The sequence below is a fragment of the Berghia stephanieae genome, chromosome 11 (assembly GCF_034508935.2).
Source record: "Berghia stephanieae isolate SIO BIC M18660-M18661 chromosome 11, UCSD_Bste_1.3, whole genome shotgun sequence".
NCBI classification, from domain to species: domain Eukaryota; kingdom Metazoa; phylum Mollusca; class Gastropoda; order Nudibranchia; family Aeolidiidae; genus Berghia; species Berghia stephanieae.
The window spans coordinates 10,433,529-10,458,247 of NC_088370.1; the positions used below are offsets into that span (position 1 = coordinate 10,433,529).

A 24,719-nucleotide genomic window follows, 5' to 3' on the forward strand; every position below is an offset into this window, starting at 1 on the left:
TTATTGAACAATAATTTTACGTTGGCTTGAGAGAGAGAGTATTTCCTTTCAAATTCAAATTCAAATGTGCGGCTATGTGATCTAGTGGTATGTCACTCACCTTCGGATCGAAAGGTCCTGGGTTCGAGCCTCGCGCTCGACGCATAGTTGAGTCCTTGGAAAAGGCTCTTTACTCACATTCTCTCACCGTAAACTCAGGTGTAAAATGAGTACCTGGCCGTTAACAGCGTTGTCTTTGTCCGAAAAATTGTAATATCGCCTATAAGGCGTCATGCCCCGTCCTACATGTTAAATATTGCTGTTGACCAGGGACCCATTGTAAAGCGCTTCGAGCACATTTAGTGGATTTTGCGCTATATAAAGCTCAATTTTTTAATTTTTTTTTAACAAATTCCTTTTATTCATTCCAAAGGGGAAATTTGTCTCTAGGGTCTATTCCAATGAAAAGACTGGGATAACCCAGGCGTTAGCCGCAGTGCAGCTCCTAGATTGCGCTAAGGCGATGTGGTGACTTGCTCAAGGACACACAGCACAGCGCAGCGGGTGATCGAACTCCGTACCTTTTTGGGTAAGAAGCAAAGACCGTACCGCTGAGCTACGATGCCCCGGATTACATTACAACAATGAGCCCATAACAAGGTGGGTTATCAGACCTACAAATATATATACGTTGGGGTGATGGGGGGGGGGGGGGGACCGACAATAGGAAGGTGGGGTCGTGTTTTTGTTATTTATTTGTAACGATTCACCATTTTGAAGAGACAGCATGATAGAATACAAAGCCTCTTTATCTAATGATCTGTGGTGACATTTTTCAGGGCCTTTTCTTCGAATTGTGTCAGCCCTCAACACCAAATGGGTTTACCCAATGATTGTGATGTGTTGATTACCATGAAGCTATGACGCTACTTTTTTATGTAACGCGACACGCGTGTTGGTTTTGAAGTAAAATAGGTAAAAATTTATCATAATATAAACAACGCATCTTCCTTAATTATGCAGCTATGTGGTCTAGTGGTATAACACTGGCTTTCGGATCGGAAGGTCCTGAGTTCGAGCCTCGCTCGGCGCATTAGTTGAGTCCTTTACTCACATTATCTCACCGTAATCAGGTGTAAAACAAGTACCTGGTGTTGTCTCTGCCTGTCGCAAAAAAAATAAATAATGTAAAATCGCCTAACAGGCGTCATGTTTCGTTCTACACGCCACGTGTTTTACTATTGTTCAGAGACCCTTTTTAAAATGCATTGAACACGTTTATTGGATATTGTGCAATATGAAAGCTCATGGTTTTTATGTGTGTGTGTGTGTGTGTGTGTGTGTGTGTGTGTGTGTGTGTGTGTGTGTGTGTGTAAAGTTTCATGCTCGTTGGTTTTGAAATAAAAACGTAATACAATATAATATACACAAGACATGTTCCTTAATTGCGGCTATGTGGTCTAGTGGTATGACACTCGCTTTCGGATCGAAAGGTCCTGGGTTCTAGCCTCGCGCTCGGCGCATAGTTGAGTCCTTGGAAAAGGTTCTTTACTCAAATTCTCTCACCGTACTCTGGTGTAAAATGAGTACCTGGCCGTTAACAGCAGTGTCTTTGTCCGAAAAATTGTAATATCGCCTAACAGGCGTCATGTCCCGTCCTACATGTTAAATGTTGCTGGTGACCAGGGACCCCTTGTAAAGCGCTTTGAGCAGATTTAGTGTATATTGCACTATATGAAGCTCAATTCAATTTAATTTAATTATGTTCAAGGTATGATGGGTGGGAATCGGGCAGGCTACAATCTTACTATTGATACTAGATATGTGTTTAGTTTTTAAAAACTTACAGCATTTGTCAACTGGATATATCATCATCATTATCATCATCATCATCATCATCATCATCAGCATCATCATCATCATCATCATCATCATCAGCATCATCATCATCATCATCATCATCACCATCATCATCATCATCATCGTCATTATTTCAATTACCATCATTAATATCATTCTTATCATTATTACTATCATCATCATTGTCATCTTCATCATCATCATCATCATCATCATCATCATCATTATCATTATTATTATCATTATTATTATTATTATTATTATTATTATTATTATTATTATTATTATCATTATTATTATTATTATTATCATCTTCGTCATCATCATTTTTATAAGAAGTACCTCGGGATAGAAGCTCGGACCGGTGTTACTACCGTCTCCGTGAAAAGGGCCACAGTCTCCTGGTGTTTGAACCAGATTGAACAACAAAAATAAAAACAAAAACAAAACAAAGCAAAAAAGAACAATTTTTGAAAAAAAAACTGTCAATAATATAAGAGAAGGAACTTGACTACCACAAAAAAAAAAAAAAAAAAAAAAACTTGAGCTTTTATATAGGGCAATATCCACTAAATGTGCTCAAAGCGCTTTACAAGGTGTCCCTGGTCAACAGCAACACATAACATGTAGGACGAGACATGACGCCTGTCAGGCGATATTACAAATTTTATTCCCGACAGAGACAACGCTGTTAACGGCCAGGTACTCATTGTACACATGAGCACTGTGAGAGAATTTGAGTAAAGAGCCTTCTCCAAGGAGTCAACTATGCGCGGTACGGTCTTTGCTTCGTACCCGAAAGGTACCGAGTTCGATCACCCGCCGCTGTGCTATGTGGCCTTGAGCAATTCACCTCGTCCTAGTTCATTATGCGGCGCTGCCGCCTGGGTTATTCCAGTCTTCCCTTGGAATAGACCCTAGAGAAAAATTTCCCCTGTGGGATGAATAAAGAGAATTTTATTTATTTTATTATTTATTTTATGAGGGTCGTATATTGGATTTATTCATTGGTAAAGGGATCTAAACTCGGATCATCATCCTCTCAAAGTTTATCGGCGCTTACGGCACATTTAGGTCATATCAGCGCCAGAAAAAAAACCCAACTTAATCAATTTGATTTTCTACTCAACTCTCTTTATCTCGAACCAAGAACCTACAAATCAAAGACAAGTGTCACACCATTAGCCTATGATATAGGCCCCAAATCCCCCTCTCTCCCCTTTAAAATCTATTACGTTGTCTCTTTTATTGAATTACGATTGATTTATATAATTCATTCACCTACTTACTATTTTCCTTTTATCAGTTCATAATCCAGATCATCAGATAACATGAATAGACAACAACAGCCGCCGCCTCGTGAATTGGAAAATGAAAAAGTTCCGATGACAAAATTAGATAATTCTGGCGATAAAAAAGAAACGGAACAGGATCTTCACAATAACAATCTTGGCAATCTTATCAGGCTAACCCAAATCTTGGCGCAAAATCAAAATCCGCAAACCGGAACCTACGAACAACAGTATCAACAACAACAACAACAACAACAATCGCCGCCCCCTACCGGTGTTTCCAGTGAAATTAATCATGAAGGGGAGAAAACTCCAGAAAATACTCCGTCTTCCTCGTCGTCGGTAGCTTCGTCGTACACAACTTCCTCTGACGAGTACACGTTGGTCAATGAAGAAGACGGCAACCATGACAGCGATGATTCAATAACATCCGGTACTTTTAGCGCTGAATTTAATGAAAAAGAACCAAATTCATTATTCCCTACAATCAACAAAGCACCAAATGAAAGTAACAGCGTTAACAACAGCATAAGCAGCAATAACAACAAGAACAGCAGCAACAACAACAGGAACACCAACAAGGCAAACAACAAAGCCAACAGCGATACAAATTTATCGATAGGCCATGAATATCCCCCTGACCCACTGACACGAATACATTCCACGTCCAGAAGAAACAACACATCCCTGGACAGAGCAACAATCACTCCACAAAACATAAGGTACACAAGGGATTCAGTAAACTTGGAACCACTTTTTATTCCAAACCCAATCGCTTATTTGAATCTAAATGCATCGCCGTCTAAATATGGCGATAGCGACGACAACAACGATGAAAGCAACACAGACGGAAGCAATGAAACAATTGATGATTTGATTTTAACAGAAACTGAAAACCAAAACGATCTAAGTCGCCATTTGCTACCAGCAGATACTTCAGACAAAATGAGCGAAAACGCCTCAGACCCGCTACAAACTGGTCCATCCGTTGATAAAACGAACCTCAATCTGAACTTCCCAGAAAGACGAGAAATTGACCGAGTAGACTCTCTAAGACGACCTCTGCTTCGACGCGAGCAATCGCTTGAAGGTGACGACAGTGAAAATTCATCCCTCGTCTCACCAGACTTGGAATTCAACACAGCAACAACTTCCAATCTCTCCCCGTCTTCATCATCCCTTTCCTTCAACATTAAACAGCCATCTGCCTTCAGAGGCCCGCCGTATCCCAAGAAATCTACCTCTTCCGCACCAGAAAATGCGTTGACTTTTCCCTCGAGTGGCATTTTGCGAAAGACTCCCTCTCTGATGTACCCTTCCACGAGTCAACTCAACGGCTCTGAGTCATCCTCACTTAGAGGAGACTTTCCACGGGGTCTGGGTTTGGTCTTAAAGAAGAATGACTTCGGCCCGGGTGGCAGGAGGGGGAAAGCTGCTGACGTGGAAGGCATGGAGTTTGGGAGCTTGAGGTCGCCCGGCTGGAACAAGATGGCGACGGTGCACATTAATCAGGAAGGAGAGAGTAGACCGGACACGCCCATTGTGATGTTCTCAGTTGGACACAACAGCAGTGTGCAAACTTTTGGTAACAATGAACCAATGGTTGGAGGTCAGTCGAGTTGTCGTATACAATATATATATATATATATATAATATATATATATATATATATATATATATATATATATATATATAATATATATATATAAATATATATATAATATATATATTTATATATATTATAATGATATTGATAATAATAATGATGAGTATATTATTATTATTATTATTATTATTATTATTATTATTATTATTATTGTTATTGTTATTGTTATTGTTATTGTTATTGTTATTGTTATTGTTATTGTTATTGTTATTGTTATTATTATTATTATTATTATTAATAATAATAATAATCATTATCATTATCATTATCATAATCATAATCATCATCATCATCATCATCATCATCATAATAATGATATAATAATAATAATAATAATAATAATAATAATAATAATAATAATAATAATAATAATAATAATAATAATAATAATAATAATAATAATAATAATAATAAACACCAACACACCGCCACCACCTCCACTATCATCATCATCATCATCATCATCATCATCATCATCTTCATCATCATCATCATCATCATCATCATCATCATCATCATCATCATCATCATCTTCATCATCACGATCATCATCTTCATCATCATAATTAGCCTCCTCCTCCTGCTGCTCCTCCTCCTCTTCCCTAATTTTCATTCTTCCTAACGTTTGTAAGAATTCAGACGATCGGCCTGCCTACTCCTCCATCTACCCAAACAACAACCTATCTGTCTCCATTCTATAACACCATTTTGGGTGGGACGGCCTTTCACTCGTCATATTTGCACACGTTCATTAGACACGCATTTCTGTTTCGTTCATTCAACGTTTCTTATTCAAATTTCGTTTCATCCGTCTCCCCCCCCCCTCTCCTCCTCTTCCCTCTCTCCTTATCCTCCTCTTCCCTCTCCCCCTCCCCTCCCCCCCCCCCTTCCCCTCTCCCCTCTCCTCCTTTTCTCTCTCTCCCTATTCTCTTATTCTCTCTCCCCTCCCCCTCCCCTCTCTCCCTCCCCCTCACCCCTCTCCCCCTCACCCCTCTCCCCTTCACCCCCATCCCCCTCACCCCCTCACCCTCTCCCTCTCCCCCTCTCCTCCTCTTCCCTCTCTCCCTATTCTCTTATTCTCTCTCCCCCTCCCCCCTGAACCCTCTCCTCCCCCTCTCCCCTCCCCCCTCTCCCCCCTCCCCTCCCCTCTCCCCTCAACCCTCTCCCCCTCCCCCTCCCCCCCAAACCTCTTTCCATCCATTCCTAGTGTCCTTTCCAGACAATGAGAAATCGTCCATCGCCGGAGATAAACTAGTCCCTGGCTACCCCGAAAACCGCAAAGAGAATGTTTTACGGTAAAAAAAAAAAAAAGTAAATTAATAAAATAGAATAAAATAATAAAATTCCCTATATTCATCCCATAGGGGAAATTAGTCTCTAGGGTCTATTCCAAGGGATGACTGGAATAACCCAGGCGTCAGCCGCAGTGCAGCGCCGCAAATTGAGCTAGGGCGAGGTGACTTGCTCAAGGCCACACAGTGCAGCGGGTAATCTAACTCGGTACCTTTCGGGTACGAAGCGAAGACCGTACCTCTACATAGAGCCAATAGGCCCATGGATCCGGAGTATAACCCGGTTTCTTTTGCGTGAAACGGACAATAGTAACAGCTCGCTATCCTTTGGATAGGACGCTAGTCTATCGCAAAGTACTTTCCGCCAGATTTAACAGACCCGGCTATAAAAAAACGACCTTTTATATAACGCAATATCCACTAAACGTGCTCAAAGCGCTTTACAAAGGGTCCCTGACCAACAGCAACGCGTAACATATAGAACGGGATATGACGCCTGTAAGGCGATATTACTTTTTTTTTCGACGGAGACAATGCTGTTGAAGGTCAGGTACTCAATTTACACATGAGTACGGTGAGAGAGAAAGCAAGTAAAGGGTCTTTTCCAAGGACACAACTATGCGCCGAGTGAGGCTCGAACTCAAGACCTTCTGATCCGAAAACGAGTGTCATACCACATAGCAGCAGCTACCCAGCCTTTCCTGGGTGGGACAAAAAAAATAATTTCGTCTTCACCAGGATTGACCTCGGTCCCTTTGCGTGTGAAGCGAGTGGTCTACCAACTGAATGAAATATTGGAACCTCTCTTTTTACAGTCAATAAAACTTTATTCCGATAACCGCAAAGGGAATGTTTTACGGTAAAATTAAAAAAAAAGAAAAGTAAATTAGTCCTCAAGAGCCAATAGGCCCATGGAGCCGGTGTTTACCCCGGTTTCTATAGCGTGAAACGGACAATAGCAATCGCTCGCTATCCTTGGGATAGGACGCTGGTCCAACGCAAAACACATTCCGACAGATTTAACAGACCCAGCTATTTAAAAAACGTAAGCCTTTATATAGTGCAATATCCACTAAACGTGCTCAAAGCGCTTTACAAAGGGTCCCCAGCCAACAGCAACTCTTAACATCTAGGACGTGACATGATGCCTGTTAGACGATATTACTTTTTTTTCCAGACAGAGACAAAGCTGTTAACGGCCAGGTACTAATTTTACACCCGAGTATTACGTTGAGAGAATGTGAGTAAAGAAGAGCCTTTACCAAGGACTCAACTATGCGTCGAGCTAAGCTCAAACTCAGGACCTTCCGATCCAAAAGCGACTGTCATACCACAAGTTTTCTTTTGTGGCAAAAGACTTTTGTCTTTTGGCGTCATATATTTTTTTTGGTCAATGTCACCGTAGCCATCGTAAAGTTATAGCCTGACACTGAAACCCAAAAAGACTGGCATTTTGACGTCATTATTTGGTTTTTGCAGCGTCTAGTGACTTGTCGTTAGTAGTGCTCATGGAAACAAGTGGTCCCATTGGTTGAACTATTGAATTCAACTCACGATTTGTTTTCTTTTGTGGCCAAAGACTGGCATTTTGACGTCATTTTTTGGTCAGTGTCAGGCTATAACTTTACGATGGCAATGATCAAGGCAGTATTGTGACCAATTGTCGGGCTTGCAAATAGGTGCACGTTGATATTCTTCTGTCTTGCAGGTTTTGTAGTCTACTGGTGGGTTCCTGGTTCGAGTCCCACTCTGGGCCATGCTGAATTGAGTGAGTCCTTGGAAAAGGCTCTTTTCTTTCATCATCTCATCGCACTCAAGTGTAAAATGAGTACTTGGTCGATAACAGTGTTGTCTTGATGGAAAAAAATATACAACAAACCCTTACCTATAAGGTGTAATGCCCCGTCCTACATTTAAGTGTTACTATTGGCTTTGGCCGATGTGTAGCTATTCGCAGGTCTGATAACCTAATTTATTATGGGCTCGTTGCAGTAATGGAAATACTTTCGAACTTTTATTATCCACTACAACACAATGTTAAAAACAGGTTCAAAACTGCATTCGTTAATGAGATCTGCCAAAATGTTCACCTAGGCTTTAGCCCTATTGTAAAGCACTTTGGGCCATGTTTAGTGGATATTGCTCTATATAAAAGCTAATGGGTTTTTTTTTTCTTCTCCCATATCGTTTTATTTGGAGCGAGAGCCTGTTTCTAATTCTGAGCAGTTTGTATGGTATTCTAGTGGTTCTGATTGGTGGTGTTATTCCTATCACGGATGTGTTTGTGTCTGAAAATGTACACAGCAACTTTGAGGTAGGTGGTGATTGTTTAGTAGTAGTTAATAGTAATCGCTGTTGTAGAAGAAGAAGAAGTAGTAGTCGTAGTAGTAGTAGTAGTAGTAGTAGTAGTAGTAGTAGTAGTAGTAGTAGTAGTAGTAGTAGTAGTAGTAGTAGTAGAGTGGTGGTGGTAGTGGTGGTGGTGGTAGAAGTAGAAGTAGTAGTAGTAGTAGTAGCAGTGGTGGTGGTAGTAGTGATAGTGGTGGTAGTAGCAGTGGCAGCTGAAGTAACAGTAATAGCAGCTTACAGCTTTACTAATTTCGACTATTTGAACAGTCCAAAGCTTCTAACAGCTTATTTTCACGCTTAATTCTACTCTTTTTACAGTCCAAAGCTTCTATCAGCTTAGTATTCACTCAAATCTACTCCCCAGATTTTCTACGTTTACCTATACACCGTCTCCCTTCTGTTTCTCGTCTACGTATACGCCTACCTCCTTCGACGCAATCGCGATTTCATGAATAGGAGCGCCATATTTGTACGCCAGCTGACCCGAGTGTGGTCCAAAAGGACCGAGGACGGAACACAGAGACAGACCTCCAGGTCCTCCTCCCGGACCTCCTCCAAAGTGACCAAGAGAACCATTTCACTGGACATGACTAACCATCATACGGGTACCTTTTACCTCAGGCTGGGTGTTTTAGGTACGGCTTTTGGTATACAGGAAATCTGTGTGCCCATTTTTAAAAATTATTTATACCTGTGCTGTGTGTAGACATATAATATATCATGCATGATGGTGGTGTTTGTGGTGATATTGACGGTGTGTGTGTTTGTTTGTTTGTTTGTTTGTGTATGTGTGTGGATGGCGTTGGGGGTGGGTGGATTGGAGGGAGGGGGTAGGAAAGAAAAAGAGATTGGGAGGGGGGGGGGGAGAGGGGGGGGGGGAGAAAGATAAATAATAGATGGATGGATGGATGGATGGATAGATAGGTGGGTAAATTGACAGAAGCCATACAGACAGACAGACAGATAGATAGATAGATAGATAGATAGATAGATAGATAGATAGATAGATAGATAGATAGATAGATAGATATATAGATAGATAGATAGATATAGATATAGATAGATAGACAGATGAATAGATAGGTAAATAGATAGATAGATAGCTAGATAGGTAAATAGATGAATAGATGGATAGATAGATAGACAGATGAATAGATAGATAGATAGATAGATAGATAGATAGATAGATAGATAGATAGATAGATAGATAGATAGACAGATGAATAGATAGGTAAATAGATAAATGGTTTGAGCCCAAACCATCCATATTCTATAAGTTTTTAAGCTGTTACAGCACTCAATATTTGTTCGGTTTCTACTTGATAGGGTTCGGCATGGGCTCTATGATACACTGCGGTCTTCAGTTCGGATCCCATTTCTCGTTGTCCGAGGAATGCAGCAAGAATCTACAAATGGTCAAGCCGTTACTTCACATGATTTTCGCGTTTTTCCAGCTCTACTTCATCTTCATGAATTCAAAGGTAAATTCAACGTGTAACCTACCGTATCAAGATTGAGCCTTTTTTCTTCTTTTAATTGAGCTTTTATATAGCGCAATATCCACTAAACTTGTTCAAAGCGCTTTACAAAGGGTCCCTGACCAACAGCAAGGCGTACCATGTAGACCGAGACATGACGCCTGTTAGGCGATATTACATTCATTTTTTTTTTTTACCGACAAGGACAACATTGTTAACGGCCAGGTACTCATTTTACCCCTGAGTACGGTGAGAGAATGTGAGTAAAGAGCCTTTCCAAGAACTCAACTATGCCCCGAACGAGGCTCGAACCCAGGACGTTCCGATCCGAAAGCAAGTGACATTCCACTGGACGACATAGCCGCACGAGCTGGTATGAAATCGAGGAGGACAAGATGCTGGACATTGAATTTATAGATAAAGATTTGAAAAAGTCAGGATCTCGATCGGGAATGAGATTAGCAGAAGAGTAGCGTCCCTTGATTGGACGTCACCGGCGGAAAAGTTATTAGAGCGAGAACGTCATGTTGGTTGTGCGCATGCGCACAACCAACATGACGTTCTCCCTCTAATAACTTTTCCGCCGGTGACGTCACAGACTATGGGTGACGTCCAATCAAGGGACGCTACTTTTCGGCTAATCTCATTCCCTATCGGTGACAGACGGAGCTGAAAAGAAAAATACAAGGAAAAAAAAAGTATTCCATTAGATTAACCGGCCTCTAATGGGGATCGAACCTCAGACCTTCTGATTACCGGTGTAAGGGATCAATAAAAGACAAAGCAGAACCAGTATTACAACAAAAAATACCCCCCCCCCCCCCCCCCAAATTTATTTTTTTAATCATCACCCAAAAAATCAGCCTGGTTCGACAGGGGATCGAACCTCAGACCTTCTGATTACCGGTGTATGAAGGTGATTGTTTTTCCTATTAGGGTTAGTTAATGGTACACTAGGTTTTTTGTTGTTTTTTTTAAATTAGGGTTACATTTATTGAGTTGTTTCCCTTAGCACGAGGAGCTTACGGAAGGCCTCCCTCAATGAATCCCAAATCTTATCCTGTCTCGTACAGATGTGTATTCATCGCTGCAAGAAATGAGCAAGATTTGGCCTAATACTCATGAGTGTGTGTATGTGTGTGTGTGTATGTGTATGTGTGTGTATGTGTGTGTGTAGTTAAAGTGCCTTTAATTCCATCCTTTCTCCTACAGATGTGTATCCATCGTTACAAAAAACTGGCCAGGTTTGGCCTGATGCACATGTGTGCTACCAACATTTGTGTCTGGTTCCGTTCCATCGTTGTCGAGACCGTTCACGTGATTCGATCCCACAACAACAAAGACCACTTCAGCTACAACATTCACGATAACCACCACACTGCCGTAACACACGACCACGGGCACGGTCACGGTCACGGGCACGGGCACGGCGACGTCACCCACGACAAAAGCCAGCACAATGCATCACTTCACGGTTAGTTGGATTTTTACATACTTCCTTACTCCTCTTTGGTGTTTCATAGACAAATAAAGTTGAGGTAAAAAAAAATTAAAATTGAACTTTATATAGAGCAATATCCACGAAATGTGCTCAAAGCGCTTTACAAGAGGTCCCTGGTCAACAGCAACATTTAACATGTAGGACGGGACATGCGGCCTGTTAGGCGATATTACAATTTTTCGGACAAAGACATCGCTGTTAACGGCCAGGTACTCATTTTACACCTGAGTACGGTGAGGGAATGTGAGTAAAGAGCCTTTTCCAAGGACTCAAGTATGCGACGAGCGCGAGGCTCGAACCCAGGACCTTCCGATCCAAAAGCGAGTGGCATACCACTAGACCACATAGCCGTAGGTTAGATTTTTTAAAATATAGATAGTATGCTGATAATCCCAATGACATGCTTCTCCCATTGATCTATCTAGTATAGATAGTTTGAAGATGACGTCACTCAGGTCTTTGTTATTGTTTTTTTGCCATCCGCGTTTATGAGTAATGCTCACTGAACTGTATTAACCTGACTATAAACGTTCATGGATACACACAGTTTTGTGTGTTTGTCCGTTATACTTCCGGATGGCAATGTTGTGAACTTCTTAGCCAAGCGCATACTATCTATAGGAGAAACGATTCGTACGCCTCACATAATGTTATCAATTGGATTCAAGAGTCTGATGTCACTTCGTCCAGCAACGACGGCCATCGTGGTTCTAAACAACGAAAATCTGTAGCTTTTTATTCTTCATGCTGGCTAGAACTTTTCATATGTCTTGTGATCAGAATGTGTAAAAGTCAAAACATGATCAGATTTATAATGTTTTTTTTTTTGTCCTCTGGATCCGCCTTTATGCCCGTCGGAGAACTATTTCATAAGGGCGTCCGCCATTGTTCCGATAGTTTAGAGCCAGTTACTAAGTTACCATGCGTCATTACGAGGGAAGTGACGTCACGACTGTTGAAGCGTATCACAACAGATAGATAATATAAGCTATATTATGATCTATATAATCTAAATTCCGTCACAGTCGGATGGTTTGTTAAAAATATAATATTTATAAATACGTGCAGATAGACAGGTAAGTGAATAATAATAATATTAATAATAATAATAATAATAATAATAATAATAATAATAATAATAATAATAATAATAATAATAATAATAATAATAATAAGAATAATAAGAATAATAATAATAATAATAATAAGAAGAAGAAGAAGAAGAAGAAGAAGAAGAAGAAGAAGAAGAAGAAATAAATACAATAAAATCAATTTCAGGCACACGGCAGAGGAATTTTTGGCACTGGGCTGTCCACAACTATAGATAGTATGCGCTTGGCTAAGAAGCCCACAACATTGCCATCCGGAAGTATAACGGACCAACAAACAAAACTGTGCTGTTTGCCAGGGATACCTTGTAAAGCGTTTTGAGCACGTTTAGTGGATATTGTTCTATAAATACTGGGTGGGGTTCCTGACCTCCCATAGTGGGCAGGGAGGTACATACTGTGTTTTCTATCCCCTTATATCTGTTTTCCAACTTGCTTTCTGTCTTTGTGTTGGAACGCGATTACTTGGTTTTGTCCTGGCCCTGGCCGGAGTCCTAGCTGGGAGAGAAACAGTCAAATGCATAGTTATTGTTTTGAGAGATGATATTTTTTCCCTTGTAAATCATCTCTCTGTTATGTATTATTATATTTGTTATTTTGAATGTATAATGTAAGCATTTGAGTGTATTCCTCTTTGTTGGATTTTGTGCTTGTGTCCGGATGAGACTTATAGGTGATCTCAAACTAAGTACATGGGTGGTATGCTCTTGGAATCTACATCTGATCCCTATTTGTTCCCAGTTCCTCTATGTCTTACTTTTTCTTGGGTGCTTTCATTGTAATTCTAGAACTTTCTACTATCCCATTTTCTTCCTTTTTACTGGCGCTGATATAACCTAATTGTGTTGCAAGCGCCGTAAAACCTCTAAAAAAAACAAACAAAAACAAAAAGCTCTATAAATAGTGTGCGCTTGTCTAAGAAGCTCACAACATTGCTTTAATTGTATTCTAGAACTTTTTACTATCTCATTTTCTTCCTTTATACTGGCGCTGATATAACCTAAATGTGTTGCAAGCGCCGTAAAAAAAAAAAACAAAAAAAAAACATTGGTACGGATGTTGTGAGTATTTTAGCTAAACGCATAGCATCAATCCAAGCCTGGATAGAGAGGATTGGTCACTTTTTAACCTGAGTCTTTCCTCCCAGGTGTGAATGGCTCCAACGGTCACCAGGCCAGTGTCCTGGCAGACAACCACACTGTCAATTGCTACTGGTCCCAGGTCATGCATAAGGCTGCCGACAGTGCTGGTCCCTACCTCTACCCTTGTACCATCGAATACAGTCTGATGTGTGCTTGTAAGTCGTTATTGTTGGCGCCGTCGTCGTCGTCGCCGTCGTCGTCGTCATTATCATTATCATTATCATCATCATCATCATCATCATCATCATCATCATCATCATCATCATCATCATCATCATCACCATCACCATCACCATCACCATCATCATCATCATCATCATCATCATCATCATCATCATCATCATCACCATCACCATCACCATCACCATCATCATCATCACCATCATCATCATCATCATTATCACCATCACCATCATCATCATCATCATCATCATCATCATCATCATCATCATCACCATCACCACATTTCCACCACCCCCACCTGCAGGCATCCTGTACATCATGTGGAAGAACGTGGGCCAAAGACCAATACGCCGGGAGTCATCCATGGAGCTGGGCGGTGACGCTGAAGGAGAAGACAAAAGGCGGGTCCATCGAATGAGCGTGGATTGCACGTCCTCCAGCCGTGGATTATTCCTGGGCATTCTCACCATTGTGGGTTCCATCATCTCCATCATTGCATTCTACATGCTGGTCAAAGAACCCGACTTGGAGGTCAGTACTGCTTGTCGTTCTCTGGAAGAACTGGTAGATTTACATCTTTGGCCAGGAAACGCGTTCTTCAAATCTCGATCTTTTTTTAATTTTTAACTTGAGATTTTATGTTACAGTGTTGCAAGCGCCGTAAAAAAAACAAAAAACAAAAACAAAAAAAAACATTGATATGGATGTTGTGAGTATTTAAGTTAAACGCATAGCATCAATACAAGACCGGATAGAGAAGATTGGTCACTTTTTAACATGAGTCTTTCCTCGCAGGTGTGAATGGCTCCAACAGTCACCAGGCTAGTGTCCTGACAGACAACATAATCAGTCGGATGGTGAAAAGGTTTGAACTGAGATATTGCCAAGTTTAGTTAATTAGAAGGTCAATTTTTATCTTCTTCTTCTTCTTCGTTCCCGTCACGTCACATGGTCAGTCCGGTCTGGTGAATGAAGCCCACAGTGGTCCTGAGGTCGTCCTCACTGCCGTACAGCTTCTTTGAGTATGGGGTTGGGTCAGGCCAGAAGTTCCTTCTCAACTGGTTGTACCTTGGACATTCCATTAGGACATGATGTCCATTTTCATTTTCAAGTCCGCAGTCACATTGTCCAGAGGCACCTGCTCTGGACATCCTCCACATATGTTCCTTTAACTGGTTGTGTCCAGTTCTCAGTCTGAAGATGATGACCTGTTCCTTTCTGTCGAGCACCTTGATTGGGTCATTCATGTTGTATTCTGGGTGCTTCTCTCTCCATCTCTGAGACTGGATAAATTTGGCCATTTTGTTAATTTCTCCTGTTGAGTACGTTGGGGAGGTTTGCTGCATGCGACTGCCTGCCTTTGCCAGTTGGTCAGCGATCTGATTTCCAAGTATCCCACAGTGTCCTGGAATCCACTGCAGTACAATGTTGGTAAACTTGCTTAGCTTCATGAGGTCTTCCACCAAGGCGTCTATATCATCCGCAAAGGACATCATTATATCCTCCAGAATTTTCTTAGCATCTGTTAAAATCACTATGTGTCTTGGTTTTTCATTTTCTGAGAGGATTTGCTTAACAGCTTCATGGATTGCATCTGCCTCTGACTTGTAGATTGAAGTGCGAGTACCAGTCGGTTTGCTGATCTCCTTTTGTTGACCATTTGTGTACTCGATGTGCACTCCCAGGCCCCGGCACGTGTGTTCTTTATTGCATGAACCATCGGTATAGATTCTTGTCCATTTTTTTCAGGGTAGTTTTGATCTATGCACTTCTGTACAGACTTCTTGATTTCTTCGCCGTGTTTTTGTTTTGTTGAAATGTCACCAACTGATGTCTTGATTTTCAAGTGATTTTGCCTTTTCCAAATTGGTACTCTGATATTTGCTTTGCATTTTTGGGTCATTATTTCGTCAAGTTCGTGATCTTTTTCAATTTGCTGGGCTCTTTCAATAAAGTGTGATCTTTTCAGCCGCCTAGTTTTCTTTTGTTGCGCTCTAGCGTGAAGAGGCTGATCTGTCATTGTTTTCACGTCTGTGTATTGTTTCAAAATTTTTGATTCCCTTCTTTCTGATAGAGATGTAAGTCCTGTTATGGTTTCCATTGCATGTATCGGTGTCGATTTCATTCCTCCAGTTATTATCCTCATGTTGCTATTTTGCACTTTGTCCAGTTTTTCCATTTGAGTTTTGGAGCAGTTTCCCCATGCAGATATCCCGTATTCTAGCGCTGGTCTCACATATCCTGTGTAAGTTTGTTTCAGTATATCGGAGCTAGCTCCCCAAGTTGTTCCAGCTAGTTTTTTCAAGAGTTGTGTTCGCTTTACCCCAACTTTCTGACTGTTGCTGATTTGATTTTTCCATGTTAGTCTTGGGTCAAAATGGACTCCTAGGTATTTTGGTGCGTCGTCTTTTTCCAATTCATGGTCTTCAATACATAGCTTTGCTTTTTCATCTTTTGGGGAGAGGCTAAATATTGTGAACTTTGTCTTCACTGCATTTATTTTCATCGCCCAGTTGTCAGTCCATTCTTTGATATTATCCAGTGTGATTTGCATCCTGTGTTGTGCCTTGATTAAGTTTTGGTCAGAACTAATCAGAGCTAGGTCATCTGCGTACATCGACATTTTCACTCCTCGACATAGTGTTTCTCTTATATCATTTACATAGAGAAGAAATAGTGTAGGTGATAGTACTCCACCTTGTGGGACTCCATGTTTTAGTTTTGCTTCTCTACTTTTGTGACCTTGTGTTGTTACTCTTGCCTTTCTTGTTTTTAGGTAGTTTTGTATCCAGTTGAGCATGTTATGGGATACTTTTGATTTTTGTAGTTTATATACCAGACCTTTTTTCCACACTTTGTCGAATGCTTTTTCAAAGTCCACCCATACCACAATTTTTTTCTTTCCATCCTGAAACGAGTCTTCTATTTCTTGGGATATGTAGGTTACTTGATTTTCAGTACTCCTGTGTCTTCTGAAACCAGCTTGTTCATTTATAAGCACATTATAGTTTTCAAGATACCACATCAGTCTGGAGTTGATAATTCTTTCTACCAGCTTGCACATGCAGCTTGTAAGACTTATAGGTCGGTAATTTGCGGCTTTATTTGCTTGTTTTCCTTCTTTCTTAATTGGGACAATAAAAGCCTTTTTCCATATATCTGGTATTTTACCATTTTTCCAAGTGCTGTTGTAGAGTTGTAATAGCTTCTTTTTCGCTGTCTTTCCAAGATGGATAAGCATCTCATTTGTTACTTCGTCTGGGCCTGGCGATTTCTTTGTTTTTAACACTTTGAGAGAGCTTTCTAGTTCTTCCATAGTTAGCTTCTTTGTCATTACTTCATCTATGGCTTCCTTGAGTTCCTTTTTTTGTTTTCTGCATTCTTTTTTAACTCTTTTCTTCAGTTCTTTTTCTATTGTGTTGTCACTAATTTTTTTGAACTGCTCCATGAATAGGTCTGCAGCTTGTTGTGGACCGACAAGTTCTCCTTCTTTTTCCAAAGCGGGAGGGGCGTAGTGATTCGGTTCTCTATTTAGGGCTTTTGTAAGTTTCCAAAGTTTATTTCCATCTTTTTCGAAGTTAAGGCTATGCGTTTTTTCTTTCCATGCCATTTTGGATGTCGTTGCCATTTCTTTTTTAAAGGTAGCTTCTGCCTCTTTATATGCTGCAATATTGTCATCACAGGGGTCTGCTTCAGCCTTTTCTCTTGTTTCCGATACTTCATTACTTAACTGATTTAGATCGTCTGTCCAGAGTGGTATATAATTTTTTCTTGCTCCCCTTGGGATACTTTCTTTTGCTGCTTTTAGGATGGCCTTTGTCAGTTCTTTTGCACTTTTGTTGACATTCTTGGTTTTACAGTTTATGTTTTTGCAGTGGCTGTCTGTAAGTTGTTCAAAGCTTTCCCATTTTGCTCTTTTGTAGTTCCATCTTGGGATAGTTTGTGTTTTGTTTTCATTTTGATGATAGAGGTTTGTGATGATTGGCCTATGGTCGCTACCACCCAGTTGGGGCTGTACTGTTCTATTTATCGTCTTTGCTATATCATCTGTGGCAAACGTAAGATCTGGGGTAGATGTGGTTTTCCACGCTCTTGAGAAATATGTGTCCTCATCTTCATCGTCATACAATAGTTGAAGTTTTGTTTCAATTTGCCAGTTTTCTACTGTTTCACCACGTTTGTCCATATCTCCATATCCCCAGCTTTGAGAGTGACTGTTAAAGTCCCCTAGTACCAGATATCTTTCTTCCTGGATTTTCATCTTGTCTAAATGAAGCTCTTTGTTTGGTGAGCAATAGCAGTTAAAAAATCAGGAGTTCTTTCTTTCCGATACATACTTTAATTTGCTGTATTTCTGATTCCTCTTGTGTATCAATTTTTATGCCTGCGGTGGGGTAGTCGTTTTTTACTAATGTCATCACGCCTCCTTTGTGATCCTTTCTATCATGCCTTATTACCTGGTAGCCTCTGATGGCAAATCTCATGTTTTCCGTGAGGTGAGTTTCTTGAATGCAGGCAATTTTGATGTCCTGCTCTTTGAGTCTCTTTTCAAGGGCTATTTTCTTCTTCGCAACGCCCTCAGCATTCCATTGGAGAATTTTAATTGTGTTTGGTGTTCCAGTCGCATGTAACCTTGATCCTCCTCCCCTGGTTCCGCAAGATGAAGTCAAGGTACCACCAGATCGCTTGGGTGGGCCATTGAGGCCCGGCACTAGGCCCGTCCGGCGGGATTCCACGGGCTTCGCACCATATCGGATTTGATTATTGTGACGTGTCATATTGGGATTTAAGCATGCAGTGGCAGTTTCCAGTTTCCTGTGATATTTGCGCCTTCCGGCCCGCTGCTCTGTCTTCGGCGTGCTGTTTTTCAGGATTTGCTTCCTTAGCCTTTGGCCATCCAAGGTCTGTCCACAAGGCAGTGGCGGTTTTGCTTCAGAGTGTCCTTCTCCTAGATCGATTGCGGTCCCCTGTTAGCGAACTCGATCTGTCCGGGTTTTTGTTCGGAGTGTCCTTCTCTTAGATGGATTGCGGTCCCCCATTTACGAACTCCATCTGTCCAGGTTTTTGTTCGGAGTGTCCTTCTCTTAGATGGATTGCGGTCCCCCGTTTACGAACTCCATCTGTCCGGGTTTTTTGCTCAGAGTGTCCTTCTCTTAGATGGATGTCAGTCCCCCGATGACGAGCTCCATCTACCCGTGGTCAGATGGTCTAAGTTGGGAATCCGGAAGGATGTCCTGTAGAGAGTCAGTCCCTTTTCACCCCTCCCCCACGTCGTGGACAACACCCACACCCAAGGGTGTGGACTAGGGGAAGCTGAACTCGACGGTTGATTTCCTCCCTTCTTCCTTCCTTGTTGACGATGCTGACCGTTGTAGATTGTTGTAGATTTTTATCAAAAATGAGTTCTTGTCATAAATGGTTAAATCAACCCTTTTTGTACATCTTCGGGAAATATCAAAGCTTAATTTCACTTCTTAATATTTTTTTTCTGCTAATCATATTCAAAAAGTATGAAATTTGAGAAAAGTTGCTGGATACTTTTCCCATACATCTGACCATAACTTCATGAAAAATCACCCGATTTACTTCAAATAAAGATTAAAATTCTCTGTGGAGCATATTCTTCGAGAAAATGCAAAAAATGCAAATCCAAAAATTTCACCTTCCGACTGATAATGTCATGCACTGACACATAATTTAACGCAATATCCACTGAACGTGCTCAAAGCGCTTTACAACGAGTCCCTAGCCAACAGCGACACTTAACGTGTTGGAAGTAACATGACGCCTGTTAGGTGGTGATAATACAATTTTTCGGACAAAGGCAACGGTGTTAACGGTCAGGTACTCATTTTACAACTGAGTACGGTGAGAGCATGTCAGTAAAGAGCTCAAGTAATCTGTTGTCTTTGGATATATCAGGTAAAAGTTTTATTGCAAAATTGTGACCCTCCGTATACGTCTGAGTGGATCTCGGATGTCAAACTACCGGTTCCAATCTCATTGGAAGTGTAAAGCCAATCTACCCAGAAGACTGGATACATTACCCTGTGTAAATGATCTTCTGGTTTCAGAGTGATGGCATCTTATTTTCTAGTCTAAATAAATGCTGGTCGTCAATAAAGATGATCCATGCTCGTTCTTTTACGTCCCAGAATCCTAAGAATCTGCAGTATGCCACCTAATGCTTCAATATGTATAGCCTATTCATTGTCACTCCGGAACACGGGTTATACACTTCCAAAGAGTTTTGAACCGGAAGAGAGAGAGAGAGAGACAGACAGACAGACAGAGACAGACAGAGAGAGTGTATGAGATAGAGAGAGTGTGTGTTTGTGTGAGCGAGAGAGAGAGAGAGAGAGAGAGAGAGACAGAGAGAGAGAGAGAGAAAAAAAAATGAGAGGGAGAGAGAGAGAGAGAGAGAGAGAGAGAGAGAGAGAGAGAGAGAGAGAGTAATAAAATAAAATCATTGACATATAAAATTTCTGTTCTGAACTACCGTTTTTCCTTATTACAATTCCAGCACACTGCCTATGTGTTGACACACGTGTCGGAGACAGCTGTGTACCTTCTGACGTTCATCGCGCTCGTCATGGCGTCCTACAAGATGAGGACTTTCAATTTCAAAGTACAACAGGAAGCGGAACTGGAAGACATTCTCATTGTCATTTCCTACACCGGCCTTGTAGCTTTCATCGTCTTCAGGTACAGGAAAAAGAAGAAGTCTTAGAGGTCTATGAGGTCTTGTGATATGTCACTCGCATTAGGATCGGAAAGGCCTGGGTTAGAGCCTCGCTCTGCGCATAGATGAGTCAGTTGGAAAGGGGTCTTTTACTGTACTCGGGTGTAAAATGAGTACCTGGCCGTTTCTGTCGGAAAAATAATTGTAATATCACCTAACAGGCGTCATGTGTCGTTCTACATGTTATGAATATGTTGCTGTTTGTCAGGGATCCTTTGTAAAGCGCTTTGAGCACGTTTAGTGGATATTGTGCTATTTAAATGTTCAAGTTGTTTTTTTTTTGTTTTGTTGATTGTTTTTTGTTTTTGTTTGTTTGTTTTTGTTTGTTTGTTTTTGTTTGTTTTTGTTTGTTTTTGTTTGTTTGTTTGTTTTTGTTTGTTTGTTTTTGTTTGTTTGTTTGTTTTTGTTTGTTTGTTTGTTTATTTTGTTTTTGTTTGTTTTTGTTTGTTTTTGTTTGTTTTTGTTTTTTTGTTTTGTGTTTTTTTTTTTTTTTGTTTTTGTTTTGTTTTTTTTAGAGGATAAAAGTAAAAAGGCAATCCTTTAGAGTTATATATTGTAACATGTATGTAATGAATTGGAGTTATTTGGCTATGTGTGAATGGAGTTGTTCGGCTGTGTGTAATTATGTTAGAATTCTTTTTGAGCTACGCATTTTGTGTTGTGCATGTTTTGCATGTGAGTATGAATGTTGACTGTGCGAACTTTAAAGCACTCTTTGTTCGTAAGGCGACTGTTTTGTTTTAGTTAGTTACAGAAAGAATTCCTTCCGAGCTGGTCGCTGTATACATGTATTATTAAAATTTACCATATCATTGATAATAAGCTTTCTACCCGAAGGTATCAAGTTCGATCACCCACCGCTGCCCTGTATGGCCTTGAGCAAGTCACTTCGCCTTAGCTCAATTTGCGGCGCTGCACTGCGGCTAACGCCTGGGTTATTCCAGTCTTTCCTTGGAATAGACCATAGAGACAAATTTCCCCTGTGGGATGAATAAAGGGATTTTTTTTCAATATTTTTATTTAAGTGTGTATAAAAAGTGCCAGATAAAGCAAGAAAGAAAAATACAAGAACAAGACAAAATTCCCCCCCCCCCCCCCCAAAAAAAATCAGTCGACCTTGACTGGGGATCGAACCTCGAGGTTGACTGATTTTGGGTTGGGTTTTTTTCTTGTATTTTTCTTTCTTGTTGTGTCTGGCACTTTTTATACACACTTGTTCAGTTCTTTGCCCTTATAACGTCATTCTCTCCTTTCATTCCTGGGTGGGGTTCTTGACCTCCCATAGTGGACAGGGAGGTACTAACTGTCTTCTATCACCCTTTATCTGTTTTCCAACTTGCTTTCTGTCTTTGTCTTGGGATGAGATTACTTGGTTTTGTCCTGGCCCCGGCCGGATACTCTAGCTGGGGGGGGGGGAGGGGGGGGGGGGAAACAGTCAAATGTATAGTTAGTTTTGGGAGATGTTATTTTTTTCCTTGTAAATCATCTCTCTGTTATGAACTGTATTATGTTTTGTTTACACTTTGTTTACGATTTGTAAACATTTTAGTGTATTCCTCTGAGTTGGGACGTGTGCCTGTGTCTGGGTGAGACTTTTAGTGATCTCAAACTAAGTACTTTGATGGTGTGCTCTTGGAATCTACATCTGTTTCCTATTTGAACCAATTCCCCATTGTCTTTTCTTGGGTGCTTTAATTGTAATTCTAGAACTTTTTACTATCCCATTTTCTTCCTTTTTACTGACGCTGATATGATCTTAATGTGTTGCAAGCGCCGTAAAACCCTTAAAAACAATAAAAACAAAACAACCACACATCACCTTTCATCCCTCCAGCCTAATGGCGTCCATCATCCACGAACCCTCCACCAGCGGCATCCTGAACATCGTGTCCAACATCGCCATGTTGATCCAAGCCACGCTACAAACCATTTTCATGCTGGCAGGAGACAGAATGTCCGCGGCCAACCATGAACAGGTGAGAAAAAAACTTGAGCTTTTATATAGCGCAATATCCACTAAACGTGCTCAAAGCGCTTTACAACAGCAAGACGTAACATGTAAAACGAGATATAACGCCTGTTAGGCGATGTTACAATTTATTTAGAGTCAACGCTGTTAAAACGGCCAGGTACTCATTTTACACCTGAGTACGGTGAGAGCATGTGAGTAAAGAGCATTTTCCAAGGACTCAACTATGCGCCGAGTGAGGCTCAAACCTAGGACCTTCCGATCCGAAAGCGAGTGTCATACCACTAGACCGCATTTCAATTTCAAAGTACAACAGGTAGCGGAACTGGAGGACATTCACATTGTGAAGACATTCTCCACCGGTCTTGTGGCTTTCATCGTCTTCAGGTAAAGGAAAAAGAAGAAGTCTAGAGGTCTAACTGGACTTCACGAAGTCCCAGGTTTGAGAGGTTTTGCCAAGCTGAGGGTCATTTAAATCGGCTATGTGGTCTAGTGGTATGACACTCGCTTTCGGATAGGAAGGTCCTGGGTTCGAGCCTCGCTCGGCGCATAGTTGAGTTCTTGGAGAATCCTGACCTCCCATAGTGGGCAGGGAGGTACATACTGTGTCTTCTACCCCCTTATATCTGTTTTCCAACATGCTTTCTGTCTTTGTCTTGGAATGGGATACTTGTTTTTTTTCCTGGCCCTGGTCGGAGTCCTAGATGGGAGTGAAACAGTCAAATGCATAGTTATTGTTTTGGGAGATGATATTTTTTTCCTTGTAAATCATCTCTCAGTTATGTATTATATTTGAAATTTTGAATTTATAATGTAAGCATTTGAGTGTGTTCCTCGTTGTTGGATTTTGTTCTTGTGTCCGGATGAGACTTATAGGTGATCTCAAACTAAGTACATTGGTGGTATGCTCTTGGAATCTACATCTGATCCCTATTTGTTCCCAGTTCCCCTTTGTCTTACCTTGTCTTGGCTGCTTTAATTGTAATTCTAGAACTTATTTACTATCCCATTTTCTTCCTTTGTACTGGCGCTGATATGACCTGAATGTGTTGCAAGCGCCGTAAAACCCTTTAAAAATTTTTAAAAACAGTTCTTGGAGAAGGCTCTTTGCTCACATTCTCTCACCGTACTCAGGTGTAAAATGAGTACCTGGCCGTTAAGAGCGCTGTCTTTGTCCGAAAAACATTGTTCTATCGCCTAACAGGCATCATGTCTCGTCCTACATGTTTTATGTTGTTGCTGGCCAGGGACCCCTAGTAAAGCGCTTTGAGCACATTTAGTGGATATTGTTCTATATAAAAGCTCATTTTCTAAATTATTTTTTAAAAATCGATCGATATTTGAAGCACGAGTTTTCTGGCCAAATTTTTAAATACGGGTTTTTTTTCCAGAGTGCGACAGAATAGTTGTCTTTTGACTGGAATTATTATTTGAAAAACCTGCCAGGGCGGAATGATTGTCCTTTGGTGTTTGGAATCGCCAATCTGGCCGACAGATTTAGTACCAGTTTGATTTTGATCGTTGATGACTCAAAAGATTCGTCTCGATCTATGCTAATTTACACAATACTAGTTATGTATAATGATCAATATTGATGAGTGACTGTTCGTATTAATCTTTATTTCCCCGCAAACATTACTGGGTAATGTAAATGTTGTTGCTCGAAGCTCGAAGAAATAAATAACAATGTGAAATTGAATGTAAACGATTTTATTTTTTTCGTTTTATTCATCTTAACTACGCCACTACCACATTATCTCATTCGTCTGTAGTGTTTCATTCATCCTGTTTTGTTGATAAAGGGGAAATCCGAAACGTCCATTTTATGTTTTCATACATTAAATTGAAGATTACATCCAATTTCACATTGTTATTTATCGCAAATATTACGGGCTCTCCGTAATGAGGAAATTGAGCATTTATATAAAACAATATCCACTAAACGTGCTCAACGTGTTTTACAAGGCCAAAGCTTCAGGCTGAAGATTGTGTTATGACCGTCTTTTCAGTAACAACAGGGGTTATAGAGGGAAGTAAGGAGCGTTTTTTGAAGTCATCAGTCGAAAGGGCTTGTTTACAAGTGGTTGGTAAGGAGTTCCAAAGTCGGATGGTGGAGGGGAAGAAAGAGTAAAGATGATGGTTTGTCCTTGAGTGGGGATT

At 40.7% G+C, this 24,719-nt stretch overlaps 1 protein-coding gene across 3 annotated transcripts in view; it reads left to right on the plus strand.

Moving 5' to 3' along the window:
- The window catches only part of LOC144957384 (uncharacterized), a 70,483-nt gene that overhangs the window by 40,227 nt on the left and 5,537 nt on the right, over nt 1-24,719 (plus strand). For all 3 annotated transcript variants that reach the window (XR_013642145.1, XM_078888633.1, XM_078888635.1), the window contains exons 2-11: nt 3,146-4,740; nt 6,005-6,092; nt 8,289-8,403; nt 8,800-9,070; nt 9,762-9,916; nt 11,126-11,387; nt 13,671-13,820; nt 14,153-14,379; nt 20,372-20,553; nt 22,425-22,566. Coding sequence is in view for 2 of the 3 variants with exons in the window: in XM_078888633.1 (XP_078744759.1) it covers nt 3,171-4,740; nt 6,005-6,092; nt 8,289-8,403; nt 8,800-9,070; nt 9,762-9,916; nt 11,126-11,387; nt 13,671-13,820; nt 14,153-14,379; nt 20,372-20,553; nt 22,425-22,566 (3,162 nt within the window). In the remaining variant the exon portion in view is untranslated. The remainder of the gene's footprint in view (nt 1-3,145; nt 4,741-6,004; nt 6,093-8,288; nt 8,404-8,799; nt 9,071-9,761; nt 9,917-11,125; nt 11,388-13,670; nt 13,821-14,152; nt 14,380-20,371; nt 20,554-22,424; nt 22,567-24,719) is intronic.